The 26938-nt window shown below is 35.5% G+C and overlaps 1 protein-coding gene across 1 annotated transcript; it reads right to left on the bottom strand.

The window, feature by feature from the left end:
• Window positions 1-16019: 16019 nt before the first annotated feature.
• On the bottom strand, window positions 16020-21362 carry LOC110718709 (protein FAR1-RELATED SEQUENCE 5-like). The gene is made up of 2 exons (XM_021897598.1): window positions 18601-21362; window positions 16020-16474 (listed from the first exon to the last, which is right to left on the bottom strand). Exons 1-2 carry the CDS (start codon window positions 20764-20766, stop codon window positions 16301-16303), a joined length of 2340 nt encoding a protein of 779 aa, XP_021753290.1. The 5' UTR covers window positions 20767-21362; the 3' UTR covers window positions 16020-16300.
• Window positions 21363-26938: the final 5576 nt, after the last annotated feature.

Raw genomic sequence — 26938 nt, 5'->3', positions numbered from 1 at the left:
TGAGTGCAATAGGTATTTGTAATCACAGATTGTATTCAAGTACTTTGGGGTTGGGATTGTGAGTTTGTGTAAGGTGAGGTCAAGGAAGCTTCGCTGCTGAAGTCTTCTGTGAGAGTTGGGAACAAGTTCCTAATTTGTGGAACTTGTTAACGGGTTTGAATCTTCACTTGTAAAGAGTTTGATTACATAGTGGAAATTTAGAAAAGCCTATATCTTCTCTCGTCATTATTTCATTTAGTTAAATTCCGCAAAAGTTTTTAGATTTCACCTCAAATACAATTCACCCCCCCTCTTGTATTAGCCAGTTAAACTTTCAGTTGGTATCAGAGCGGGAACTCAGAACACGCAGGCAACCCTGTTGAGTAAGTTCCTGGAAAATGGCTTACACAGAGGAAAAGGAATTCGGGAGTACATCCATTCAAAGGCCTCCATACTTCAACGGCAAATATTATCCTTATTGGAAGGATAAGATGGAAATCTTTATCCAAGCAGAGAATTATCAGGTATGGCGGATTATACAAGTAGGAGATTACGAAATTACGAAAACGAATGCTAACAATGAGGTAATCCCTAAACCTATGGATGAATATGAAAAAACTGATTTCGAAAAACTAGAAATGAATGCTACTGCCAAAAAGTTTCTAATTTGGGGACTTGGACCCGATGAACATACTCGTGTCAAAGGGTGCAAATCCGCAAAGGAAATTTGGGATCTTCTGGAAGTTACACATGAAGGAACGTCAGATGTTAAACGTTCCAAAATAGACATTCTTTTATCTCAATATGAGCGCTTTGAAATGGGAAATAAAGATACCATTAAAGACATGTTTACTCGATTTAAAAGTATTACTAACGAACTAACGTGTCTTGGTAAGATAATTCCTATAGATGAGCAGGTTAGAAAGGTCTTAAGAAGTCTTCCAGACAATGACAGATGGAGAGCAAAGGTTGCAGCTGTGCAGGAATCAAAAGACTTCACCAAGTTCAATCTGGAACAGCTTGCGGGTTCCCTCATTACCCACGAGATCCAGTCGAACAATCGGACTCAGGAGACTGTCAAAAGTCAAGGGCTAGCACTAAGAGCTAATGAAGAATCCGAAGAGAAGTCTGACATTGATGAAGAAGAAGCTGCAATGTTGGTGAGAAGGCTGAAAAAATTCTACCGTAACAACAAGTTTTTAGACAAGAAGAAAGGATACAGTAAAAGAAATCAGGAATCCAAAGCCAAGTCTTCTTGTCACAAATGTGGAAGCACCAACCACTTCATCAAAGAGTGTCCATTATGGGAATCTGAGAAAGGCAAGGGAAAAGAAGCTGATCAAAATAGAAACTCCAAGCCTAACTTTTCTAAAACAAATTTCAGGAAAGCAATGATTTCCACGTGGGGAGAATCAAGTTCCGAAGAAGAGGAACAGGAACACACAGACGATGAAGTAGCCAATCTCTGTCTAATGGTAAAGCATGATGATGAGGTAGTCATTCAACCTAGTTATTTGAAATCTCTCTCGAAGGATAAATTAATCTCTTTATTGTTAGAAACCTTAGATGAATATAAAGAATTATGTGCAAAACTAAGGCAAGCCGAAAAGGCAACTGGAATTTGTAGAGATCATGTTAAGTATCTGAATAGCTTAAGAAATGATGTTCAAGGCAGATTCTTTGAATTGTTAGATAAAAATATTATGCTAAAAGAATCCCTTGAAAGAGTCAAGAGTGAGAATATCATGCTGAATATTGAATTGACTCAATATAAAATGTTGTGTACTAACACTGATTCTTGCAGGTCTACTGAAGTTCCTTTAATCTTGTTTAATAATGAACTAGAGCATGTTAAGAAAGAGATAAAGGAAACCAATGATAAAAATGAGAAACTAGAAAAGGACCTAGAAATTGCAAGAAAAAGTAAAAATACAGCAAGCACGGGTGTTCCCAAGTGGGTAAAGGAAGCTCAGACAAAAAGAACAGAAGGTCTAGGCTATGTTCATAAGAAGAAGTCCACTGGAAAGAAAAAGAAATATGTGAACTTACCTAGCGAGACCGTTTGTTCTTTCTGTGGTAAAAAGGAACATCGCAGTGAAGAATGTACTAAGAAAGCAAATCTATACAATAAGAACGTGAACTATGTTTGGCAGAAGAAATCTGATTTAAATGTGTCAACACAGGAACCCATGAATGAAAGGGTTCCTGCTACTAACCCTTAATTTCTTTTGCAGGTCGCAGTGAGGGGGAACAACCAGTGGTACCTCGATAGCGGTTGTTCTAAGCACATGACAGGAGATGAATCCAGATTTCTCTCACTGACGGCCTATACAGGGGGAACAGTGACCTTTGGAGACAATAAGAAAGGCAACATTGTTGCTGTTGGCAAAGTAGGAAGGTCAAGTTCCCATGCAATTGACAATGTATTTTTAGTCGAGGGTTTGAAGCATAATCTACTCAGTATTTCTCAGTTTTGTGACAAAGGAAACTCTGTAAGCTTTTCTTCTGAAAAATGCAAAATCATCAACAATAACACTGGAAAAATCGTTTTGGAAGGAACTCGTAAAGGGAACACGTATACCGTGGACCTTAACAAAGTTCCAAAATACAATCTATCTTGTTTAAGTGTTATTGAGGATGATCCACTTCTATGGCATAAACGTTTTGGACATGCTAGTCTTTCATTGCTTGACAAATTAAAGTCAAAGGACTTGGTAATCGGACTACCTTCTATCAAGTTCCTAAATGACAAAATTTGTGAAGCCTGCATCAAAGGAAAGCATGTTCGATCATCGTTTAAATCAAAGAAAATGGTAAGCACCACAAAACCATTGGAACTCATTCATATGGATTTGTGTGGCCCAGTTAGAATTCAAAGTAGAAGTGGAAAAAGATATGTCTTAGTTCTTGTGGATGATTATTCTAGATTTACATGGGTCATATTCTTACATAGTAAAGATGAAACTTTTGATATGTTTATGACTTTCTTGAAAAAGACACAAAAATCAATAGGTAATCAACTTATTCATATGAGAACTGACCATGGTACGGAATTCGAAAATTCCAAGTTTGATGAATTTTGCAGGGAACAGGGAATAAGTCACAATTTCTCAGCGCCAAGAACACCACAACAAAATGGTGTGGTTGAAAGGAAGAACCGAACATTGGAAGACATGGCTAGAACAATGCTAATAGCAAGTGGACTTCCAAGGAGTTTTTGGGCAGAAGCCGTCAACACAGCATGCTATATCATCAACCGAGCCATGCTCAGACCAATGTTGGACAAGACGCCTTATGAACTGTTAAAAGGGAGAAAACCTAATATTGCTCACTTAAGAGCCTTTGGATGCAAATGCTTTGTTCACAATAATGATAAAAGAAATCTTGGAAAATTTGATGAAAGGAGTGATGAAGCAGTCCTTTTAGGATATGCATCTAATAGTAAAGCTTATAGAGTTTACAATAAGAGGACTATGTGTGTAGAAGAAAGTATACATGTGATTTTTGATGAAACTAATAATTATGATTGTGTACAGAAATATGAAGATGGAGATTTCGAAATTGGTCTCACTCATTCAACAGACCAAGATGAAGAATTAACTCCCAAAAAGCAGCCTGTTCGAATTACTGAAAATGCTGATAAGGAACCTACTGAAGTTCCAAACAATACTGAAGCCTCTGATCAAAATACAGAAGAAACAGAAAATACAGAAGGCGAAGCAAATGCAGAAGCAGAACACCATGAAGAAATGGAAGAAAGAGCAACTCAAAATAACACTTTTATACCAGCTCAATCATTCCAACCAAAGCCATGGAAACATCAAAGGTCACACCCCCTGGATAAAATTATAAGTGACCTAAGCAAGGGAACTCAGACGAGATCCCAACTGAGAAACTTCTGTGCATTCAACGCCTACTTATCAACACTGGAACCTCGAAATCACAAAGAAGCCTTGGAAGATGCTGATTGGATTGTTGCCATGCAAGAGGAATTAAATGAATTCGAAAGAAACAAAGTGTGGCACCTTGAACCCAAACCAACAAATCAAAAGGTTATTGGTCTCAAATGGGTATACAGGAATAAGCTAGATGAACATGGCACAATTGTAAGGAACAAGGCAATATTGGTTGTCAAAGGCTACAATCAACAGGAAGTGAGTTTGAGATGAGCATGATGGGGGAACTCAACTTCTTCCTTGGGCTCCAAATTAAGCAAACTAACGAAGGAATAATGATCCATCAGCAGAAATATGTGAAGGAGTTATTGAAAAAATATAGTATGGAAAGCACAAAGATAAACCACACTCCCATGGGAACAACCACAAGGTTGGATCAAGACCCCAAGGGAACTCGTGTGGACCAAACAAAATACAGAGGTATGATTGGTTCCTTGTTATATTTAACTGCTAGCAGACCTGACATTTCGTTTAGTGTAGGTCTTTGTGCAAGATTTCAATCAGATCCAAAGGAATCACATCTAACAGCCGTCAAAAGGATTCTACGATACTTGAAAGGGACGGAAGACTTATGTCTGTTTTATCCAAAAAGTGACTCGTTTGACCTAAGAGGATATGCTGATGCTGACTATGCAGGAGATTTGGTAAATCGTAAAAGCACGTCAGGTATGGTCCAATTCTTAGGCTCTTGCATGGTTTCTTGGAGTTCCAAGAAACAAAACACTGTTGCTCTATCCACTGCCGAAGCAGAATATGTGGCTGCTGCTGCATGCTGCTCTCAATTGCTATGGATAAAACAACAGTTGCGTGACTATGGCATTATTTTAGAGTGCGTTCCTATTCATTGTGATAACACAAGTGCCATTTGCATTTCTAAAGATCCAGTACAACACTCTAAAGTTAAGCATATACATGTAAGGCATCACTTTTTGAAAGATAATGTTGAAAAGGGCTTAATTAAGCTAGATTTTATTTCTACTGAATTTCAAATTGCTGACATTTTAACTAAGCCTTTAAGCAGAGACAAGTTTGAAAAGATGCGTGTGGAATTGGGGATGCTACGGCTCAAGTGATTTTTGTTTGGAACCCCTAAGGTAAAATCGGATGTAACTAACAATGCTATGCTCAATCTTGTGTGCATAACACAGCTGAAATTACCCAGGGGAAAGATTTGTGAAGTATTGAAAAGTCACTTATACATACTTTTAATATGTTAAAAATATTGAGCCATGTTGCTTCAAGTTTCCTTTTCATCATCCTTCATACTCTGTATCATGATCACGTAAATTATCATCATAATTTACAATCAATTTGCTCTTATTTATCTTTTTCATTTTTTATTTATCTGTTTTTCTTCTTGTTATCTTCTTTCTTATCTTTTATTCCTATCTTATTTTTTTTCCTTCCTTATTTTTTCATGATCAATTTTTCTATTCCTCATAAAATTCAAAAATACAAAAAGATCCTATTTGCTACGTAAGATAAGAAGCATGTATATCAACTCCTTAACTTACGATTTTATTTTATCAACACTGAATTAGATGAGTGCAATTAATTCACCCTATTAAACTCCTACTACCCCTAAAACTACTCTACTACCTCACCATATAAACCGTCACTTTTTCTCACCCTTCCCAATTAAACTTTTTTCCTTTAACACTCCACCCTCATCAATCACATCAAATTAACTTCTCCATATACCCTCATAAAAACCGGCCTCACTCTCTCTCCTTCCTATTTACACTATTCATCTTCTCCTTCCCTTCATTTTACCTTCAACACCATGAAAACCAACCGAAACACCACCCCAAAAACCCGATCACCACCATTCAAACCCTCCTCAAACACGAGGTCTCCACAACCGGTGCCAATTGCGGTGGTGCATCCATCTGCTCAGCCAAAGAGGAAGGCTAAGGCTGTGAAGGGCGGTGACAGGAAACGGCGCGCAACCACCAAATTCCCATCATGGAATTACACTCTCGGATATCACATCAACTATGATTGGTGTGTGGCGAGTAAGTTCACTGAATTTACTTTTTCAATTGATTATCAAAAATGGACTCACTTGTTCCAGAATTGTTCTCATTACCCTGTTTATCCTAAATTTATTTATGAGTTCAAAAATACCTTTCAATGTGATAATGGTGTGTGCTCGGCCGTAGTTAATGATATTCCAATTTCGTTTGATGCCAATTATCTTGGAAATCTATTTCAAGTTCCTGTTAAAGGCTATTGTTCTTATTTAAAGCACAAACAATCTGTAAACATTGGCCATAATGATGAATGCAAAATCCTTCAATTTATTGGAGGAAATCCAAAAGTGAAAACTACTCACCATCATGCCCTAACACCCCTTCATAAGCTACTGTTTACCTTCACCTGGAAGGGTATAGTACCCCGTTTACAAAAACGGAGTACCGTATCACTCTTGGATGCCTCCCTCATATTCTGTCTTGCATGCAAAATACAGATTAATTTCCCTGCTCTAATGATTGAACACTTGAATTTTTATGCTCAAAAGACCACAATTCCATATGGCTCTTTCCTTACTGTGTTGTTCAAATCTTTTGGTATTGATGTTGAATGTGAATCCCCAACATATCTCAAACCCGATAATATCCTCTCTGAACAATCATTACTTAGACTGAGTCTTAGGCTTACAAATGGCAAAGTATGTTTTGTGCCTCGGAAAGGAGGGGAGAAAAAGAAAGGGAAAGGGAAAGAAGCTAAGGAAGAATGTGATGCAAGCAGTGACCAGGGTAGTGAGGAGGCTAGTGAGGGTGCTACCACCTCCAGTGATTCTGAGGGAGATAAGGAAGAAGAAAAAAGTTCTAACGGAGAGAAAAACAAAGAAAAAATACTTGAGGGAGATGTGCAAGGAGAAAAACAGGAAGATTCTGAGGGGGAACATAAGGAAGTTTCTGAGGGGGAACATAAGGAAGTTTCTGAGGGGGAACCTCAGGAGGCAGATTCTGAGGAAGAAGAGGAGACTCAGAGTGAAGGGGAATCTAGCTCAGAAAGTGAGAGTCTCGACCTCCCTTATACAGGAGGACTAAGGAGGAGTAAGAGGAAAATTGTCAAACCTGCGACTTCTACTCTAAAGCCTGTGATCATTGAAGACATCAGTTCTTCTGATCACTCAGACCCTGATTTCACCCCTACACAAGTTCCTTTTGCCTCCGAGCCATCTCCTGTTCCTGCCTCTCCCCCAAACCAAGCTAAACCCTCTTCCACTCCTGTTTCACCTCCAAAACAGACTTCTCCCTCTCCCTCCCCAGCTTTTCCTACATCACAGCCTACTGGCTTTGTTACTTTCTCTGGAACTCGTGTGTCTGTTTATGATTTTCAACAGGTTAAAGCAGATATTGAGAAGTTGACTACTCTGGTGAGCAAGAAACTGGAGGAAATGGCCTCGGAACTGCTTTCTCTTAAAGGTCAGGTGCAGGCTCTGGCAGAATCTCAAGCAACCGGATTTGCAGGCGTGGAGGCAAAGCTTGCACAGGCTGAAGGCAAGTTTAGTGAAGGCAACAAGGAGATCTTGGAAACTATCAACAAAGTAGCCTTTGAGGAAGTCGAGGAAGACTCTATTGATCCCACAAATCCAACCCTTGATCCTACCAATGCAGCCTTTTAAATCCTTGATTGCACTTATTCTAATTTCATATGTTGAACAATTTTATTTTGGTTTTGTTTAATCTCTCTGAACTTTGGTTTGTACGCCTTTATCCTTTGCTACATTCTCTATGTTTCTCTTCTATTTCCTAAATCGGAACTCGGCTCTTATTTTTCATATGATTGTGTGTGTTTGTTGATAATTCAATGCCTAACTTATTTTTGCCTTGCATTATTTGAGCTCACTATTCCCTACGTAGTCTAGTGGGAGTATAGCAAAATGTTTTTTCAATCTTTTGATAATGCCAAAAGGGGGAAAAGACAAACTTCATGGCGGCTAAGGTGTTTACCAAGGAACTCACACATCTAAGGTACAAACTTTTGCTAAGTTCAGTCCTAGTAATCTAAGTTTTTAAAGTCTTTGTTAATTTTTCTTTTGCTCAGTCTTTTTAGAATAAATATTTTTTTAAGTTCTTTAATTACTCTGTTTTTTTTTTTGTTTTCATGTCTTACTTTAAATTTTTGTTGCATGCCTGGATGATTTTATTTACCTAAGTTTGTCAATGTTTGTCATCATCAAAAAGGGGGAATTTGTTGAGCCTTTTGGTTTTGATGGACAAATTGACAAACTCGACTAATGAATGTTTTGAGTCTTTGGTGAATAAAGGGTTCAAGCAAAGTTCGTTCCGGAGTAGGAACTTGGATGCGGAGTAGCATTCTTTAAAAAGCCTCGTGTAAATCTCACATTCTAGTTTTAATTGTGAGCACTCAATAATATAAATTCGGAAAGGAACTCAATGACTTATGTTAAAGACTACTGGAATAAAAGTTAGTTTTAAAAGATAATTTCTTAAAGAAAAGATAATTTGTAAAAGTTTTAATAAAGATAATTATCGAAGATAATTATCTAGTTGTTTTAATAAATAATAAGTTTATCTTTTCAAATAAAATCTTTTTAAACAAACTTTTGATAATCTTTTAAATAAATATTTGATAAAGTTAGCAAGTGGTTTTCTGTGAGAAAATCTTTTATACGGCTAATGGTTATCAAGTTGTTAAGATAGTGGGTTAATTAGATAAGGCTAGGAAACCTCTTCATGATCACCATCTGTCAAGATAACTCCACAAGTTGTTAGTGGGTTGTTGGCATGTGGACGTGATTATGGTGGAGGTTAATGACTAAGCCTTCTCTATAAATACTCATGCAAACTATCTCAGCAAAACACAACTCTTAAGCATAAAAATTCCAGTAGCCATCTAATAACATAAAGAGAGTTATTTTCCTTCTTATATTCTTGAGTGCAATAGGTATTTGTAATCACAGATTGTATTCAAGTACTTTGGGGTTGGGATTGTGAGTTTGTGTAAGGTGAGGTCAAGGAAGCTTCGCTGTTGAAGTCTTCTGTGAGAGTTGGGAACAAGTTCCTAATTTGTGGAACTTGTTAACGGGTTTGAATCTTCACTTGTAAAGAGTTTGATTACATAGTGGAAATTTAGAAAAGCCTATATCTTCTCTCGTCATTATTTCATTTAGTTAAATTCCGCAAAAGTTTTTAGATTTCACCTCAAATACAATTCACCCCCCCTCTTGTATTAGCCAGTTAAACTTTCAAAATCATTAATTGCCCTAAGTTAACTTCGTTTCCTGAATCAATTACCCTTGGAGCAATTCCAAGGCGGGGCAGAGCACTGGATTTGCAAGATGTTCGTTTTACTCTCGGAGATGGTGCTGACGATGATACTTCGTCTGCAGGTAACTGCAAACTTGTTTAGACTATATTCTAATTTTCAGCCAATAATTTCCTGCCTATGGAGTATTCCTTTTGGAGAATTTTATTGTCATCTTTCAATTTTGGTAACCTCATTAATCCTTCAAACAATGATATACATTATAAACACTACATTGTCAAAACTATTAAATACTATTAAACAATATTGCAATATTGTTTTACAGGTTCAATTTCAGATAGTGATTATTCTAAGGATTCAGACGATAACGATTTTGAGGATTCAGACGATAATGATTCTGAGGGTTCAGACGATAATGTACATCCTTACGACTCCTGCTAGAGGTAAGCTAATATAGTGCATGATTTTCTGTTACTTGATTTCAGCTGACATGGTCATATATTTATGAATTCCCGACAACAAATTAAATTTCCCTGTTTATCCCATCTTACGGAGTATATTCCTCAATTCCCTATTCCAGCGCACCAAACATCCTGTAAAGGCGATGAGGTTGATGCTTATCACTTGTGTCTTACATTTAGGTAATTGACAATTATGAGGTACTACCCCGAAATGCATTAAATTTGTGGTGAAGATTTGTGTGAGGCTTTCTCCAAACCGCGAAGTTGTAATATCAATGGCGGAACTTGCAAGAACTCACAACAGTTGAAATAATGATGCTGTAGAAATGTAGGCTATCCTCCGTCTTTCATAGTGTGTACTATAGTACTCATTTTTATGAAGATCTCTTTGTTGGATCAAAGTGTGTCATGTTCTAAGAAGCATGTGTGTTGTGTTTGGTAGTCTATTAGAGTCAAAAGACTTGTTATCATAAATTGAGTTATTGTGTTGTTTAGGGTAAAATTACCCTATGCCACGTGGCACTTTGATTATCATTAATTTAACTAGTATGCCTATAGGCATGGATATGTTGACAAGTCTTAGGCACTTTGATTTAAGTAGGTGTGATAAGTTAACTAGTATGCCATCAGGCATGGGTAAGTTGACTAATCTTCGGGTGCTACCATTGTTTGTGGTGGGTATGAAAAGGAGAGTTTCTACAGAGGAGCAATGTATGGGAGACCTGAAAGACTTAAAACCCCTGACCAACTTAATAGGTGGCATAGAGATCAAAATCGGCAAAAACTACATGAATGATGATGGAGGAGGAGGGTATTTAAAGGGTATGAAACATCTCACTGGGGTTGAAATTCTATATGCTTATGATAATGATGGATGTGTAGAGTGGGAAGGGGTGATGGAAAAGCTAGAACCACCTTCGAATCTCAAGAAATTTGTCTTGAGGTATTACAAGTGTACTAAAATTCCAAGTTGGGGTAGAGCACAGGATAATTGGGCTATTTCTTTCCAACACCTTGTCAACATCCATTTTAAATATTGTAGCAACTTGGTGCAGATTCCACAGTTGAGTAAACTGCATTTTCTGAAATCTCTATCTCTTGATAGATTGTGGAAGTTGGAGTACATAGAAAATAAAATAGCTACACTGGAAATGAACGTGAAGAATTGATGACATTCTTCCCCTCCCTTGAAACTCTCGAAATTTGCAGACTCAAAACTTTGAAAGGATGGTGGAGGGAGGAGGATTTGGTTGAGGGTGATGATGAGCGTACATACAAAGTATATGATAACCTTAGACTTGTGACGTAAATCTAAATCAACTTTTGGTAGTCTAATAAATGATGTATTTTGGATTGATAGTATATACTCTGCAGTAGGCTCCATCCGCTCAAAATAGTTGCTTTATGCTAATAAATTAAAATTCCTCGCTCTTCGCCTCTTTGCAATGGCAGTCTTTTTTCTTTATTTGATTAGTCGTGCAGCATGTCTTTCACAATCGCATCCAAAGCTACAATATCAAGTTTCATATATACAATTAGTATTATACAATCGTATGTCATTGATGAGTTATCAATATTGTCAAGAAGTTATAATAAAATCCTAAAACATGGCTAAAAAGAAAACAGAGTGTTCAGTAATATATTCAGTGATAAATTGGAACGTTTTCTTATATACATCAATAGCACCACCCTTATACACAAGGAGGCGTAATACAACTTAATTTTCATCAAACATCAAATAACAAAGCATAAACTTATATCGGCACAACGGACAAGTATTCTTCCCCTCAAGAATCAAGAAACCATATACTCTCCATGAAAAACATGAGAGCAAGGAAAAACCGTGCCTTCTTGTTCACAATCATCATCTGACTTATCAAACTCCTCCAAGCAAATCGAACAACCACTCGATTCTTTACTTGATGAAAACCCTTCATTATTCATAGGCCTTAGGATCTCCCTTTTCCGTAGGAAACTCTTCACTTCCATCCTAATTTCTTCGTCTATATCATAATCCTCATTCGGGTATCTTCCTCGAAATTATTATTATTATTACCAACTTCCTCGATATCCATATCCATAGTCTCGGCCACCTTGACTATTCAATCAATGCAAGAGAAGTACGCGTTTTAGCTTCAACATCTTCTAGAAGTTCCTCACAACTTTGTTCTATCGCTTCATAGACACACTCATCGGCATATTTCATCCTCGTAAAGTTCTCCAAGCCACTCCTTAACTTCCCATTCTGTAAGCTCATCTTCGAAATCAGTAGTTCTATCTAACACATGCGTAACAATTTTTTCTCCGTTAGGGTTGCGGCTATCATTGTATCATATATGGATTGTAAAGAAGTCGTCGAGTGGGTGTTTCGAGTTTGAGGTTGAGGTTGAAGTAGACTCATCATCAACTGCCCAAGATAACACTTCATATCCAGATATTGACCTTGAATACAATAAGGAGAAAATCATGGTTTGGGTGATCATGGAAATATTAAAGTAAGAACTATTTTTTGTGGGTTTTCAGTTTTCAGGAATAAAGAAAAATTCAAGTGTAATTTGTATATCTAACCTATATATATATATAGAAAATGCTCAAAACTAACCCTTAAAAAAGAACTTTTCTTTATACGCAAGGAATTTCCTAAATTATGTCTATTATATATTTCCAAATATCATTAGTTGGAATTCTATGTAGATTTTGTATATCTCTCTGATTTTGTATATCCGATCCTTATTCATAGCTGCAAAAACAAAAATGTATTTCCAAAATTAGCTGTACAAAAATAAAGATAGTCGGCTAATAAGATGAGTGTAATAAGATAGAGATAGTGTGTTTTCAAAAAAAAAGATAGAGATAGTGAAAATAGCTAGGAATGTCGTTTAGGACTACGGCTAATGTGTGATTTTTTATTTTATATTGTTTCAAATAGCGCACCCAAATCAATCAAACTCGGGGTAATTATAATTATTGAGTTGCAATATTATACTTACTTACTTAGTTGTGGCGGTTAAATATACGAAATATACCTTTTTTTATACATCACATTAGTTGATTATCAAACAGGGCCATTATTAGCTAGAATTCGTTTTTTATTTTATTAAAAAGAATTAGGACTAAAATTAAAATTTTATTTTCCTAATAAAATTCACTCCCTTATATATTCTCATTCTTATGGGAGTAAATTTTTTTATAGCAACTTTTTAAATTTATTAGTAATAATAAAATAGATAAGTCAAACTTGGAATCCTTGGAAGATTTGTACACTAGTTCAAGAAAATCACAGTGCTTCTTTCCAATAAGAAAATTAAGATTTTTTTTTTTTTCAAAAAATAAAAATCAGGCATAGCCGTGTGGGTAATGAAGTGCTTACTTGGTGGCAAGTCAGCCACTTACATATTTTCTATATATAATTATTATGTATGAATGTTGAAGTAATAATAATACGGAGTATCAAAAAGCCTTTAACCTTGATTATGCATAACATGAAGTGTTTAACATCATCAACAATACGAGGGGTGGAAGTTACATCTTGGGTGATAGGAGCCAAACAATACTACTAGTAATGATGACCAGAAGCCAGTTGATGATCTCTTTACCGTTCACCTATCGTACCACGAAGACGGCCTTAACGACGTTAACGTGAAAACAATAAATGTGAGTTTAGAGTCCCCTTATTGTGGGAATGGCAAGATGCCGTCATGAATTGCCTCAAGGATAATGATGTTGATATTAATGCTTGGGATTCTATTGTTGATGTTGTGGTACAAAGTTGTGAGCTCTTGCTCAATGATGTTCGTGATTCTGGCCGTAAGTCACTTGCTATGTACGTCAAGGCTGTAGTGTACCATGTGGATGAGGAGGAGGAGAAGGAGGAGGAGGATGGTGATGATCACGAGTATGACTACGATGATGAGCTGATGGAGGTGGAAGATCAAGTGGAGGTTCGTGGTCTTGAGGAGGAGGTGGTGGAGGAAGAGGAGCCTATGTACTTGGATGACATTGGTGATGATGAGGAGATTATCGAGGTTCGTAAGAAAGACGACATAGAATTTCGTCTAGAAGCAAGTGGAGTACGGTTTTGTAATGGTTATTCAGAGGTTAAGGAGAATTGCTCAATATGTTTAGAGGAGTTTGGGAATTGAAGTCGGACAATGTGGCGATGCTTCCTTGCTCTCATGTATATCACAAGAATTGCTTTCTTGGTTGGACATTTGAGCGAAAAGGAACATGTTTGTTATGTCGATCGGAGCTATTATTGTTGTGTTGATTGGGGTAATTTGATTTTATTAGCTTTAATTGTTATATTTTTGTATCAAACATTCCATTTTAGTATCTTATTCTTGAACTTGACTTTTGTGAATTGTAACTTCCTGATCATCATATATTCCCTGACTCTAGCACTTGATCTATGCCTATCATATATCCTTGATCTTTCAAAGCCGAAATTATAACAGAAAAACTTTGTTTATCCGCTTTCTTCTTGAAACTTAATTCAAGAGGATTAACAGTCACATTAAAACCTGCAGGACTCGAAACTGTTTCTTACCTGTTTCTGTCAAGTTTGCAGTCAGGGGATCAAGTCAATGTGCTGATGTTTTGGGGATGGAGGACACCAAAAGGCGGGTTGCATTACAGATGGAAATATAGGGGGTGCTAGAAGCTGCAAGAATGAGAAGATTGCTTGATAGTTCATGCCCTAGAAAAAACATTATTAAATTTTAGTACTCTTTGGCTTAGTTATTTGCTATTTAGAAAAACTTGGTTAATACTTTTGTATATATATATAATGACAAAATTAGAATTTATGCCTATTAAGACCTTTTTTTTTTTTTTTTTCTAAATGTACCCTTCTGGAATTATTTTTTTTAAAAACTAAAAAATGAACAAAGAGGGCGACTTTAATTTGCCCTTGAGATTTTGATCAAAGAGGGCGAAAATTTTTGTCCTCTTAGATTTTGATCAAAGAGGGCGAAAAACTTTGTCCTATTTGTTTTTATCAAAGAGGGAGAAATTTTTTGCCTTTTTTGATCTTTACAAAGAGGACGAAAGATGTTGCCCTTTGAAACTAATAGGACGAAGCTATTAAGGCAACTTAGGGGCGATTTTAAAATCGCCCTCTTTGCCTAATAAGGCGAAATTTGAATCTAAGAGGGCGATTTAAATCGCCCTCTTTGATCTTATTTGTTGTAGTGTCTCATATCTAACAATCATACAATTCTACAAATATACATAAACTATTACTGTACTAAAGTGAATGTGACAACTTTAATGTAACAATCCATCATTGCAAAAATTAGTTTTAATGTAACAGGAAATATTGTGGTGTAACGAATGTAGAAATAAATAAGATTATAGATTACCTTCTCAGCCAATTTGGTCAACTCTGAACCATATTTGCTTAGCAATTCGAATTCATTCGATTCGAATTTGGTAGAAAACTGCTTATTTTTTAACATCGTCTTGATCTCATAACGGAGGGGCATATTAGTAAGAGGATGAAAATAACCTCAACAGCTTATTGTAGGGTTTTAATTCAATGCTTCTACAATCATCATATGAGGCCAATGCAGAATTTTTTCCAGTATAAAAAGCAAAGGTATAGTTTTGTATTGATTGTAATTGCACACAGAATATTTTTTTTCTATTTTTATCTTGGAGATATAAAAATTATCTTTTTATATGTTCGTCAATTTTGTTTTTTTTTTTAGGGAACGTCAAACATATAATATATCATAAAAAGTTAATAAAGTATAAAAAGTTTTTATTTTTTTTCCCAATAATTATCATAAAATAGAATCTAGTTTTTTTTTTTTTTTTTTTTTTTTTTTTGAAAGAAAAATAGAATCTACTTTTGAAAGAAAAAAACTACATATTTTCATATCTAAGTTTGATTTGGTCTTACATTATTATAAGTGTTTTTAAGAATAATTTATACTACGTATTAAAAAATGATAAATTTTATAATATATAAGTATAACTTTAAAAAATTAGAATAACTATAATCCGTCTTATAATAAATAAAAAATCACCTTTAATTTGTGTTTTTCACCTATTTTGACCTTATTTTCCATTATGTTTCTCTCATAGTTCACAGTCATTTATAATAAAAATAAATAAATAAACACCATTTACACCAATGTGGCTATAAAAATAAAATAACAAAAGCTAATCTTATAGCCCAAAAAAATAAAAATAAAATAAAAAAAAGAGGTTATAGACAAAAAAAAAAACAAAAAAAAAAACAGGACATATAGCAGTATCAGAGTTTAACTGCATGAAGCCACAACCTTTGCCAACCTGCAAAATTAAAACTTCTAAAGAAGCTCGGAGCGGATCAGTCACAATGATCAGACAAATCCGGAGAATAACTTACGAAGAGAAATTATTTTTGAAGATGGGTAAATCTTATAGGAGAAGATGTTTATTCCGAGAATACCAGAAGAAAGCTGATTTACTGGTGTGATCTGTTAATTACAAATATTTTAGTTAGGAAACACACTGTTACAATGTATGTCAAAGGCCTACATAACTCTAATTCTTTACTATCCACACAATGTACAATGTTTTATGAAGAAAAGAGAAAAAATTCCTGTGAGTAATTGAGCTAAACGAAAAAATCTCTGTACAATTGTACATCAAGGGAAGGAAATTGTACGGCATCTTTTAAATGGCATTCTTGAGGCCAAGCTTCACATTACGGACTTTCACTGATAGTAGTTGTTTGTGATCCTCAATGTCCTTCAAAACTGAAAGCAAGTTGGCTCGGTAAACTTCACACTTTCGGTTAGCTGATTCTAGCTCCTCACTAAGTTCTCTGATTTTCTGGTCCATGCAGTCCTAAGTAAAAATTGCAGAGAATGAATTAGATAGTTGAGCAAGTTCTGATTGCTTCAAAAGTGTGCCTATTGCTTAATATTTATCAAATTTAAATTCCCAGCACATTTAGTTGCATACAAAAAAGACAAAGACTAATAAAAATAGTGAAATAAAAGAAGTGTTGAACCAATTTACTTGTTTACTACTAGGTAATACTGTCATATTTGTAAATTTATCAGCACTAAAATATAAGGCCAAAAGAGAACAAAGATATCAAATGTAAACACCAAACATCCTTTAGTTAAATGACACTAATCCAATACAGCAATACAGACATACCAATCCCAAACAGTAATTGCAGAATCAGTTCAAACTCCAAAGTTATAATCTCAGAGCTAATTTGGGTATCCCAAATAAAATCAACTTAAGGAAATCTATAACATTTACTTAACTCCTGCTTCTCCTCTACAATTTTTGTTATAACAGGTTTGCTATAATTATTCTAAGATGATTCAAGAGACGAAATTCAGCTTGGATGAGGAAAGGAGGAAAGACTCGAAAGAGGGAGGATGGTTCAATCAGACAGCCACAAAAGTGACAAAACCAAGATTCACAGTTAAGGTTAAGCAAAACTATCACCATTTTCACCAAATCAGACTACGATAAAACAGCTCACAATATAATCTATAGAATCTTGTCATCTTCTCTTTTACTACAATTTGGAGAAAAAAAAAATAGTAATAACAAGTTTAAATTCAGCTCATCAACACTCAAATCTTGAAAATCATATAAGGTAGGCTACATTGCTCTGCATGTAAGTTTCTCTATACTTCTGTCTGGTTGAAATATCATTTGTAAGCCACTCAATTCAACAATAGTCTATGTCAAGGAGAGTTCCAAATGTATGTAATACTACTGGTCCATCACAAAGGGAGTCAAACAACTTACAACGGGGTTTTGGATCATAATAGACTAAATTATGATGACTCGATAATTAGTGCAGTTTTAACTTGAGAGACCATAGGTTTCAGATAACAAGTCTAATCACTAATGGAATCTGCTAACAGGGGTAAGAGGCTGCAAACTCTATGAAGCAAAGGACCAAGATGGTGCATATATCATATAAAGAAAATTTTACTTCCAAATTGCTGCCTAATTATGATCACAAGAAGCTTTTTTTTTTTTTTTTTTTTTTTTTTTTTTTTTTGAGTTACAGCCATTATGTAACCTAAACAATTCCCTAATTCTTTATGAGAGGTTTTATCTTTAAAAGAATCAATGTCTGACTGACTGTAGAGCCACCCTTGCATCAGGGAGCTCACAGAAACCTGACATAGGTTAAAAACTAAAAGAGACGGAACTATAGACTCGAAAATTTATCAACTAAAGCCTAAATGAGGTATTAACATGTCAAAATGACTCTAAATTGTTGATTGGAAGTGCCTCATTATTATGATTCTTTTCTTATAAAGAAGACTTTTTAGCCAATCAGACCCTGAGTCCACTTAGGAACCCCGTTACTCTAAAGAGTCAAAAGTCTGAGCACTTTATTATAGACCAAATGAGCAATAATTTACTGAGGTAGCCCCCCTCCTATCTTCACATAAAGAAGAATCCCATATCAAACATAACAGAATTTGTTGCTACACAAGTTGGCAATGTTACCCAAAAACCCCAGTTTCCCACAGATCAAATTGAAAAGTAGCCTCCAAGTGACATGGAAGTGTCAGCTTAAAGCAGTTTTCAACTTTCTGCTCCTGACTGAAAGTTTCTTATGTAAACATACAAAGCTTCAGTGATAGTTTCAAGTATTTTGTCCACTAGTCAAAGAGATCAGACAGGATATCCTGTACAACTAGGTTAGTATCTGTATTCCTATAGACAGTCATCTTTGGAAAAGCTTAACCAATCTCAAAATCTGAAATATTCTTTTCCCCCTTGTAAGACTTACACACAGAATATATCCAAGCTATCAAATAAGTACTCTATTCATAACAAAAAAGATAGCAGCATAAAAGATATCCCAATGTTCATACAAAAAAATAAAGAGGGGGTTAGCAAATAAGCTAGAGCACAGCATAGATTTGTCATAAATCAAGAAGCACGAGCAAATTGTAATCTAAATGATCAGAGAGTTTCTCATGTACCTCAGACACTAGCTGACTGCGGCTCATACCATTGTCATGGCTGGATTTATTCCCTGAGCCTCCTCTCATTAAGTCCTTAACAGGCCCATTTGCCATAGAACTCTTTCGCACGCTCTTTAAAGCCTGGGATACCTTTTCTGCTGCCTCTTCTAGAGCAGCCACTGCCACATCATATGTCTCTGAAGTACTAGCCCCTTCATCAACAAATTTAAAAGCTTCGTGACGTAGGGAATTATACCGGACTATATGGGACTCTAGATAACTAGTTACAGTACTTCCATGCGGATTATCCAACATAACACTACTCTTGGCGTTCCTTGTCCATCTCTTCAAAATGTAATGTGAGGGCAGAGTAAGAATATTAGTCACTCTAAACACTGCCAGTACATGTCGGCAAAGAAGCCCTGAGAACTCAAACATCTGGCAACTGCAAGTTGCTTGCATTTCTAAGACATTAAATCGCACACAGAATACCTTATGATCCTCCCCATATTTTGCTACTTGATATGTGATAACCTCCCCAACATCATCTGTCTTTGTCGCCATATAAGTCAAAGTCCCTACCAACTCTTCCTGAAACCTCATAAATACTTTTCTAGTGTAAAGTCCAGAGACCTGTTTCTCCATTGGAGAAGGGGTTTTAAGAGCAGGAGGAGTACTAATAGTCTCAAAATCAGCTTTAACTTCCTTTTCATTTCGACTCTCAAGAGCCTTTTCATAAAGCTTAAAGAACTGACTAAGATTGGTGGACGCGTTCACATACCCATCAAAGTACGAATTCATACTATCACTACGTTGTGTTACTGACATCTCAGCAAAAAATGCATCTCGCAAATACACTGGAACCCACTGCCTCCTAGCAGAATAAATCAACTGAAGCCACCCATTATCCCTAAGATCATACCTATCCAAAACCGACAACCAACAAGACTCAAACTCATCAACCGACTCAGGCAAGTTAACACACTTATGAAAATCCGCCTCAAACCCCGGAAGCTCAAGCAAAACATGAGACAACTTCTCCTGACACTTCTTAAAGATATGCCATTTACAAAACCGGTGCCGGGTACCAGGGAAAACCTGCATTATAGCAGACTTAATAGTGGCATCATAATCAGTAGTTATCGACAATGGATGCTTCCCCGACATAGCATCCAACCATGTATTAAACAACCAAACCAAGGACGATTCAGATTCATTGATCAAAAAAGCACACCCAAACAACACAGGATGACCATGATGATTAATTCCAGTAAAAGGCGCGAAAGGCAATCTATATCTATTAGACCTAAAAGTAGTATCAAAAGTTACAGTATCACCAAAATAACTATAATTCATTCTACCTCTACTATCAGCCCAGAAAACATTACCTGTAGAACAAGAAGAATTATGATCACCATCTCCTTGAACCGCGAAATAAAAACCCGAATTTTCCAACTTCATTTGCTTTAAATACTCAATTAGAAGCTGAAAATCACCCTCAATACTCCTCTGTTTATTGTTCCTCATATAATTTCTACAATCAACTTCAGTAAACCCCACTTTACTAATCCCACCATATTCCTTAATCAATGCAGACATTATCCTTCTAGGCCCTAATCCAGCAGCCTGCAATGTATCAATCAACGTTTTCGCCGGCCCCGAAATCTGTCTATGTGATCGCAGGCAATGCACTTGATCAGGAGGAACAAGCTCATGATTATGCTCTTTACAAAACCCACTTACAACCCATTTTCCAGAATCCTGAATTTTTACAGACAACATTGCTTTACACCCAACTCTTGTAATCATCCTAGGACGCTTAATTTCTCTATCTTTCGTCCTTTTTTCATTCAAATTACGAAACCCCTCTTTCGCACAAACGAAGGAGCGCTGTATAATTGCGCCATCTTTACGCGAACGGCGCGACGAGCTGACCCGGGTGCTGAACCCGATTCGACGCGCGTACGAATTGTAGAAGGCTTTTGCAGCTTCTTCGGACTCGAACTCCATGCCATCGTAGGGTTCAAGGTCGAGCAATTCTCCTTCAATGGCGAACGAGAAAGGTGTAGTTGGGTGTAGAAATGGAGTTTCTGGGATATCATTTTCGTCGATTTCAATGGCGTCGTCGGAAATTGTGGCCCCAGGTCCTAATTCTATGTCGAAATTTAAGACCTGGTTTTCCATTTCAAAAAATTGGGGGAAAAATTAAGGATTGAATTATAGATGAAAATGGGTATTAGGGTTTCTGGGATTTTCTTTCATTGTAAAAAAAAATTAATTGAAAAGGGGGGAAATTTAATTTTTTTTTTTTTGAAATTTAATTGAAATGAAGGGTTTAAAGAAGGGGATTAGGGGAATAATAATTAGAAAAAACGATTGAAGGTTTGATAATGGAGGAGAGAGAAAGTTATGGTGGGTGGAGTTTATCAGTTCATGTGGTAGTCTTTATCTGATTGTGAACATAGAATTGATCACGACCGTCTGATTTTAATTATTGATGAAATTGATTGATTCTTAACCGTAGATTTTTATTTTTATTTTGGAAGGTTTTTATTTTATTTTTTTATTTTGGATTTTTAAAAACACAAAAAATGTGGCCTAGTTTTATACTTTGGATTGGGCTTTATGTAGTGCTGCCTGATCCACTGATTAATTTAAAGCTGTTGAGTGTTGACTAATTTAAACTAAATGATCCAAAAGACCCTACTCGGATATTAGAATTAACCATTTACAGAGTAAATTAAAGAAGATTAGGTCAGACATTTTATTACCAATATGATTAATCGTAATACTAGATTTGATCAATCAACATAAATTTTTAGAAATATTATAGAGTGGGAAGTGAGAATCAAAATGAGAATTTTGAATCTGCTTCCTTCATTTCTATTTACTAGAATAATAATTCTGAAATAGATATTTCATATTACTTAGACTATATTATACGAAGTATTTGATAAGCTTTTGATAGATAAATTCGCTAAATTACCCTCGTAATGTACATTGGAAACAACTTTTGAGGGTAATAAAGCAAACCATGTGCTATAAGGCCCACCAACAACAATGCTTCTTTCATCTCCTTAAATTGTACCAAAGGTTATGGGTCAATTAAATGAAAACGGAGGAAGTATAATATAGTTAATGATGAAAGTGAAAAATAATAATCGTATTTTTTTCAAAAAAAAGTACAGTATTATATGTATGATTGGTAAGAAATTAAAGTACAACCGATTGTAATTAGTAGCTAAAGAAAAAGATAATAATTAAAATCATAGTGAAACAATACCAATTTATAAAGTTTTACAAATTAATTAATAACAAATGAAAATGTTCCAATTAATCATAAACGAAGGGAATTTCAAATCCCTTTGCAAGGGATAGTATTACCCTCTGTAACATGACTACATGGAAATAGAAACAAAGTCACACACAAGCTTTTATCCTTGTGACCTTGTCTGTCTTAATCTTTTCTTCTTTTTTATAGACATAGGTTCAAAGAAGCTTATCCTTGTCAACATCATCGTAGAGGGAAAATTGGAGCATATCTTGTCTAACGGTAAGGAATCTAACGATTGTTATCTCATAACTATGAGGTTTTCAATCCCCGCTAAACTTGGCACCTCTTGTTGTAGTATAAAAGTCGACAATTGTAGCAGATGAGTATATAACTTAGCTTTGGACCTTTGGTATAACAAATTTGATTTTGTTACACCAAATTTTATAAATACTTAATTACATATTACATATACGTAGTATTAATAATTAAAATTCAAAATATTGCAATATCCTTTATAACGGATGAACTGTACTTTAAAATACACTTTTACTTGAGCTTGTACCGGTAAAATCTGCAACTCATATTTGATATTTCATGGTCATATCGTTATTATTCTGCGTTAAGTTGCAGTAAGCTTTGAAAATGGATCAGAACAAGCGAAGTTGTGGGCCTAAAAACTGGAACAAAAAAAAGTTGGAGAAAGAAGAAAAGGTAGTAATTATGTAGGACCCAATCAAAGAATCTATTGGGCTAAGCCTGCACCCCATCCTCATATTAGTTACTTCTAAAGTCTCTAGCTTTTCTCTTCTAAAGTTCCTCTTTTTTTTTTTTTTTTTTTCCCCTTTTCTCTTCTTAAAATTATACTTGTAACATATTCTCTCATTACAAACTTTTCTATCATGAGGGTTTCTATTTTGCCTTTTGCTTCCCATACTAAAAAAAAAGTTAAAAAATTCTAAGTTTATCACCTTGATAAATAAATGGCAAAATTGTAAATAAATTAACAACTTTTTATTACAAATGAATCCCACATAAGTTGATATAATTACGAAAGTGTCGTGTTGACGGGTTGACGGTATACTTGTTGATATATTTACAGTTTTGTCATTTGATAAACGAATTTTATTTTCAATGTGATCAACTGGAACAGCCTTGAAAGAAAAAGTTTTTTTTATATATGAGAGTTAATGTGTTAATGTTAACTTATAACTTAATTCACTTGTATTTAGTCGGGATATATCAACTATAACTTGCATGTGTCACTTGCTCTATTTGTGTACAACATGAATGTTTTAAGAGTGTCACAAAATACAATGTCAGCAAATGAAATTTAATCTCACAAGTCACAATCCAAGGTTTTTTTTAAAAACAAAATAAAATTATTACTCGTCTATGTTTGAAGTGTATCAGCTAAAATACTGTATTTAATTTACGTAGATACTTGCTCTCTTTACATTAGTACGGAGTAATATAAGAGTGCATCATCTATGTTTGAAGTCTGATAAGGTTGTCTCAAGTTCCATAATTCATTTTATAAACAAAGTTGAAATGAAATTTAAATCTTATTTGCTTAATATGATCAATCATATTCTGATATTCATTTATTTATATGAAGTATGGAGTATCCAAGAATAATAGCTTGCTGTCTATCAAAAATCATATATATATATATAAGTAGCTAGATACAAAAATAATTAATTAATATATAATTAACATGATCGTTGAGAGCATGCTTATAGTAATTCAGCAATTGTATAAAGTTGTTGGGCCAGGCCAATTAAAAAATTAAAATTTTCTACTCTAGCTTGCTAGTAAGATTTTGTTTAATTTAAAGAGGTCCTTTTCAAGTAAGGTATTTTGAATGTAATCAACCTTGCTGAATTAGAAACATTATAAACCTAACCAAATGGAGTTAAGGAGTTTGAGGAGGTGTCTTGTACTTGAATCAAAGGCTAAAGCACACTAAAAATAGAGGAATTGAAATGATTTTTAATAAGTTTCATTAAATTTTAAATTAGATTCAATAATAATTGTCCAAGTTCAAACAAAAGTTCGGATAAATTTCAGTAATAATGATAATTTAAGTACAATAAATAATTCAAAACAACTTCATACAAATTGAAGTATTAATTTTAACACTTCCACAGTTTCATATAATCAATCTTATAATGACAAGAACTCACCATCACCATAACAAATCACTGTAATACCAACTTTGATTACTAATTATTTCCCCACAAAAATGTTAGGTTTTACAGCAATTTAAACAAAGAAATTACTTCAAATTGTGGGAACAAAACCTAAATCGTGTATAATAAAAATCATATTATACAACAACCAAATACTAATTAAAGTATTACAAACTAAACACCAAAATAATAAAGTATTTCAGAAAATACAAAGAAAAACACTAATATGAAAGATTCTAACTTGCCTCAACTCCAAGCCATGAAGATGAACATGAACATGAGAAAAACCAATGGCCACTTGAGTCTCAAACCTTGATACACTGTCAAAGGCGTGTATACACTTTCCTAAAGAGGTTTATTTCCCCCACACGGTGCTTGGGTTAAACCGGAAATCCTCTTTGAGATACAATTGAGTAAACTTCGTTCTTAGCACTAGAATCGAAGAACAATGAATAATTCATGATGAAGGCTAAATTTCAAGAGTTTTTTTTTTTCACAATAGTTTGCAAGAAAATTGAGAGAAAATGTGGAGAATACTTTTGGGAGAGTTAGAGTAAAGAATGTTCTATCATCTTTCTAAACTTCACGAAATTCTATTTAATAAGAGAAATAACCGTCAGCAAATAACCGCAGAACTAGGAAGTACCGCGGGGGCGAAAAAAATCAGCGCGGGCGCACCTCCTGGCAACGCGGGCGCCACTTGTCGGCTCGGGAGCTCCTCCCAAAATTCCTGCGAAATGAACTTGAAGTCAGTGAGGGGGGCAGTTTTAGCGCGGTCTGCAGCACGGGCGCGCCACCAACAGTGCGGGCGCGCCCCCCACTTTCATCCAACATGCTAATTTCCAGAGAGGAGCGCGGATTAGGCGCGCTTAACATGGGCGCAAGCGCGCACCATCCAACACTCTAAATCATCAACAATCCTCCCCCATTTAGAGTGTTTCTTTAAAACATTCTCCAGTTCTATCAATTTAGCCACATCTCATGCATCAATGCCAATGTCCCTTCGGATTGAATTGACACCTAGTACAATACATTTAACGATGACCATAACCCATGATTTCCATACGGATTGCATCACACGGATATATCCAACCATTCGAAGGTGAAGTACACACAAGACAAATCGAATTAATCATCACTTGACACTTTTAAACAGCCATGTGTCCGTATCTTTCATAAGTTCATCAAAGTCTATATGTCCATTTAGACTTCTGGAAGCGGCTAAACTTCGAACTTATATAGGTAGATTCTCATATACGTAATAGTGCCCTTGTGATAAGACACCTTCATTTAGAGCTTCTCAACTCTAAATCTTTGATAACTTTAAATATACGCTACCTTTAACATCACAAGTATCATAGCAATATGGGTCACAAACATTGCTAACAAATAACAAAATTGCAATTCAACCACATTGAATCTAAGACTTGATGTTTTTTCAAGCGTTAGATTGGGTTTCACAAATTCGTATTTTTGGACATAAACCCATCCCATTCATAGCAAATATGATGGAATGTCTTGGCATTGCCTTTGTAAAGCAATCCGCTAAATTTAACTTTGTTGGAACATAGTCAAGACTTATGACCCCATCATTGATAAGCTTTTTCACTAAGCTTGCCTAAGTGAAATATGCCGAGACTTACCATTATACACTTGACTATAGGCCTTTATTAACGCCGAATTAGAATCACAATGGATTGCCATCGGTGGCATTGGCTTTGGCAATAAAGGCAATTCTATGAGATTTCTCAACCACTCGGCTTCCTTACTAGCTGAAGCAAGAGCAATAAACTCCGCTGCCATAGTGGAATCCGCAATGCAAGTTTGTTTCTTCGAATACCATGAAATGGTACCTCCCCCAAACATGAATACCCAACCACTAACAGAAGAGTCATCCTCTTTGTAAGTGATCCAACTTGTAATCCACTATAAGATAGACCATTGTCTAACGTACCCATAAGGTACCTTAAGACCCTCCGAATTGCAAACCAATGCTGTACACCCGGGTTACTAGTAAATCTACTAAGTTTCCCTACAGCCAATGCAATGTCCGGCCTTGTACTGTCATGGCATACATCAAGGATCCAATTATCCTTGAATATACCAATTGGGAAACCGTTTTCCCCGAATTCTTAACCAATTTAACATTAGGTTCCATGGGGGTGTTCACGGGACACTTATCAAACATATTAAACCGTTTGATCATCTTCTCAATATAATGAGATTGACTTAAAATAAGTCTACCATAGTCCCTAATAATCTTGATGCGCAAAATGACATCTGCCTCCCCCAAAACCTTCATCTGAAAAGATGAGGATAAGAATTCCTTGGTCAATTCTACTTGTTGTAGACTTGTACCAAAGATAAGCATATCATCAACATATAGACAAATGATGACACCATGACCTTTGTCATCAAATTTTCTATATATACACTTATCAGCTTGATTCACTTTGAATCCGAAGGACAAAATCGTGTCATCAAATTTCCGATGCCACTGTTTTGGTGCTTGTTTAAGTCCATACAATGACTTAAACCAATTTACACACCTTATCTTCCTGTCCTTCCAAAACAAACCCTTCAGGTTGTTTCATATACACTTCTTCCTCTTTATCTCCATAAAGGAATGTCGTCTTGACATCCATTTGATGAATCACTAGATTATATACCGAAGCCATTGCAATCAATAACCTAATAGAAGTAATTCTTGCAACCGGTGCATAGGTATCGAAATAATCAACACCATGCTTTTGCCTAAAGCCTTGGATAACCAATCTGGCTTTAAATTTCACTATGGAGCCATTTGGTCTCCTTTTCCTAGTGAAAATCCACTTGCAACCAAGAGGTTTGCAACCGGGAGGTAAATCCTCTAACACCCATGTATTATTTCCCA

The sequence above is a fragment of the Chenopodium quinoa genome, unplaced genomic scaffold (assembly GCF_001683475.1).
Source record: "Chenopodium quinoa cultivar QQ74 unplaced genomic scaffold, ASM168347v1, whole genome shotgun sequence".
Classification (NCBI taxonomy): Eukaryota; Viridiplantae; Streptophyta; class Magnoliopsida; order Caryophyllales; family Amaranthaceae; genus Chenopodium; species Chenopodium quinoa.
The sequence above is the reverse complement of the archived record's forward strand: the minus strand, read 5'-3'. Positions and strand labels throughout refer to the sequence as shown.

Bases quoted from the DNA above. Each gene is read 5' to 3' on its own strand.
- LOC110718709 (XM_021897598.1), bottom strand. From the start codon at position 20,766: ATGGAAAACCAGGTCTTAAATTTCGACATAGAATTAGGACCTGGGGCC. The intron at 16,475-18,600 runs GTACATGAGAAA...ATTTTTACTTAG, and splicing joins GCAGTCAGCTAGTGTCTGAG to GACTGCATGGACCAGAAAAT.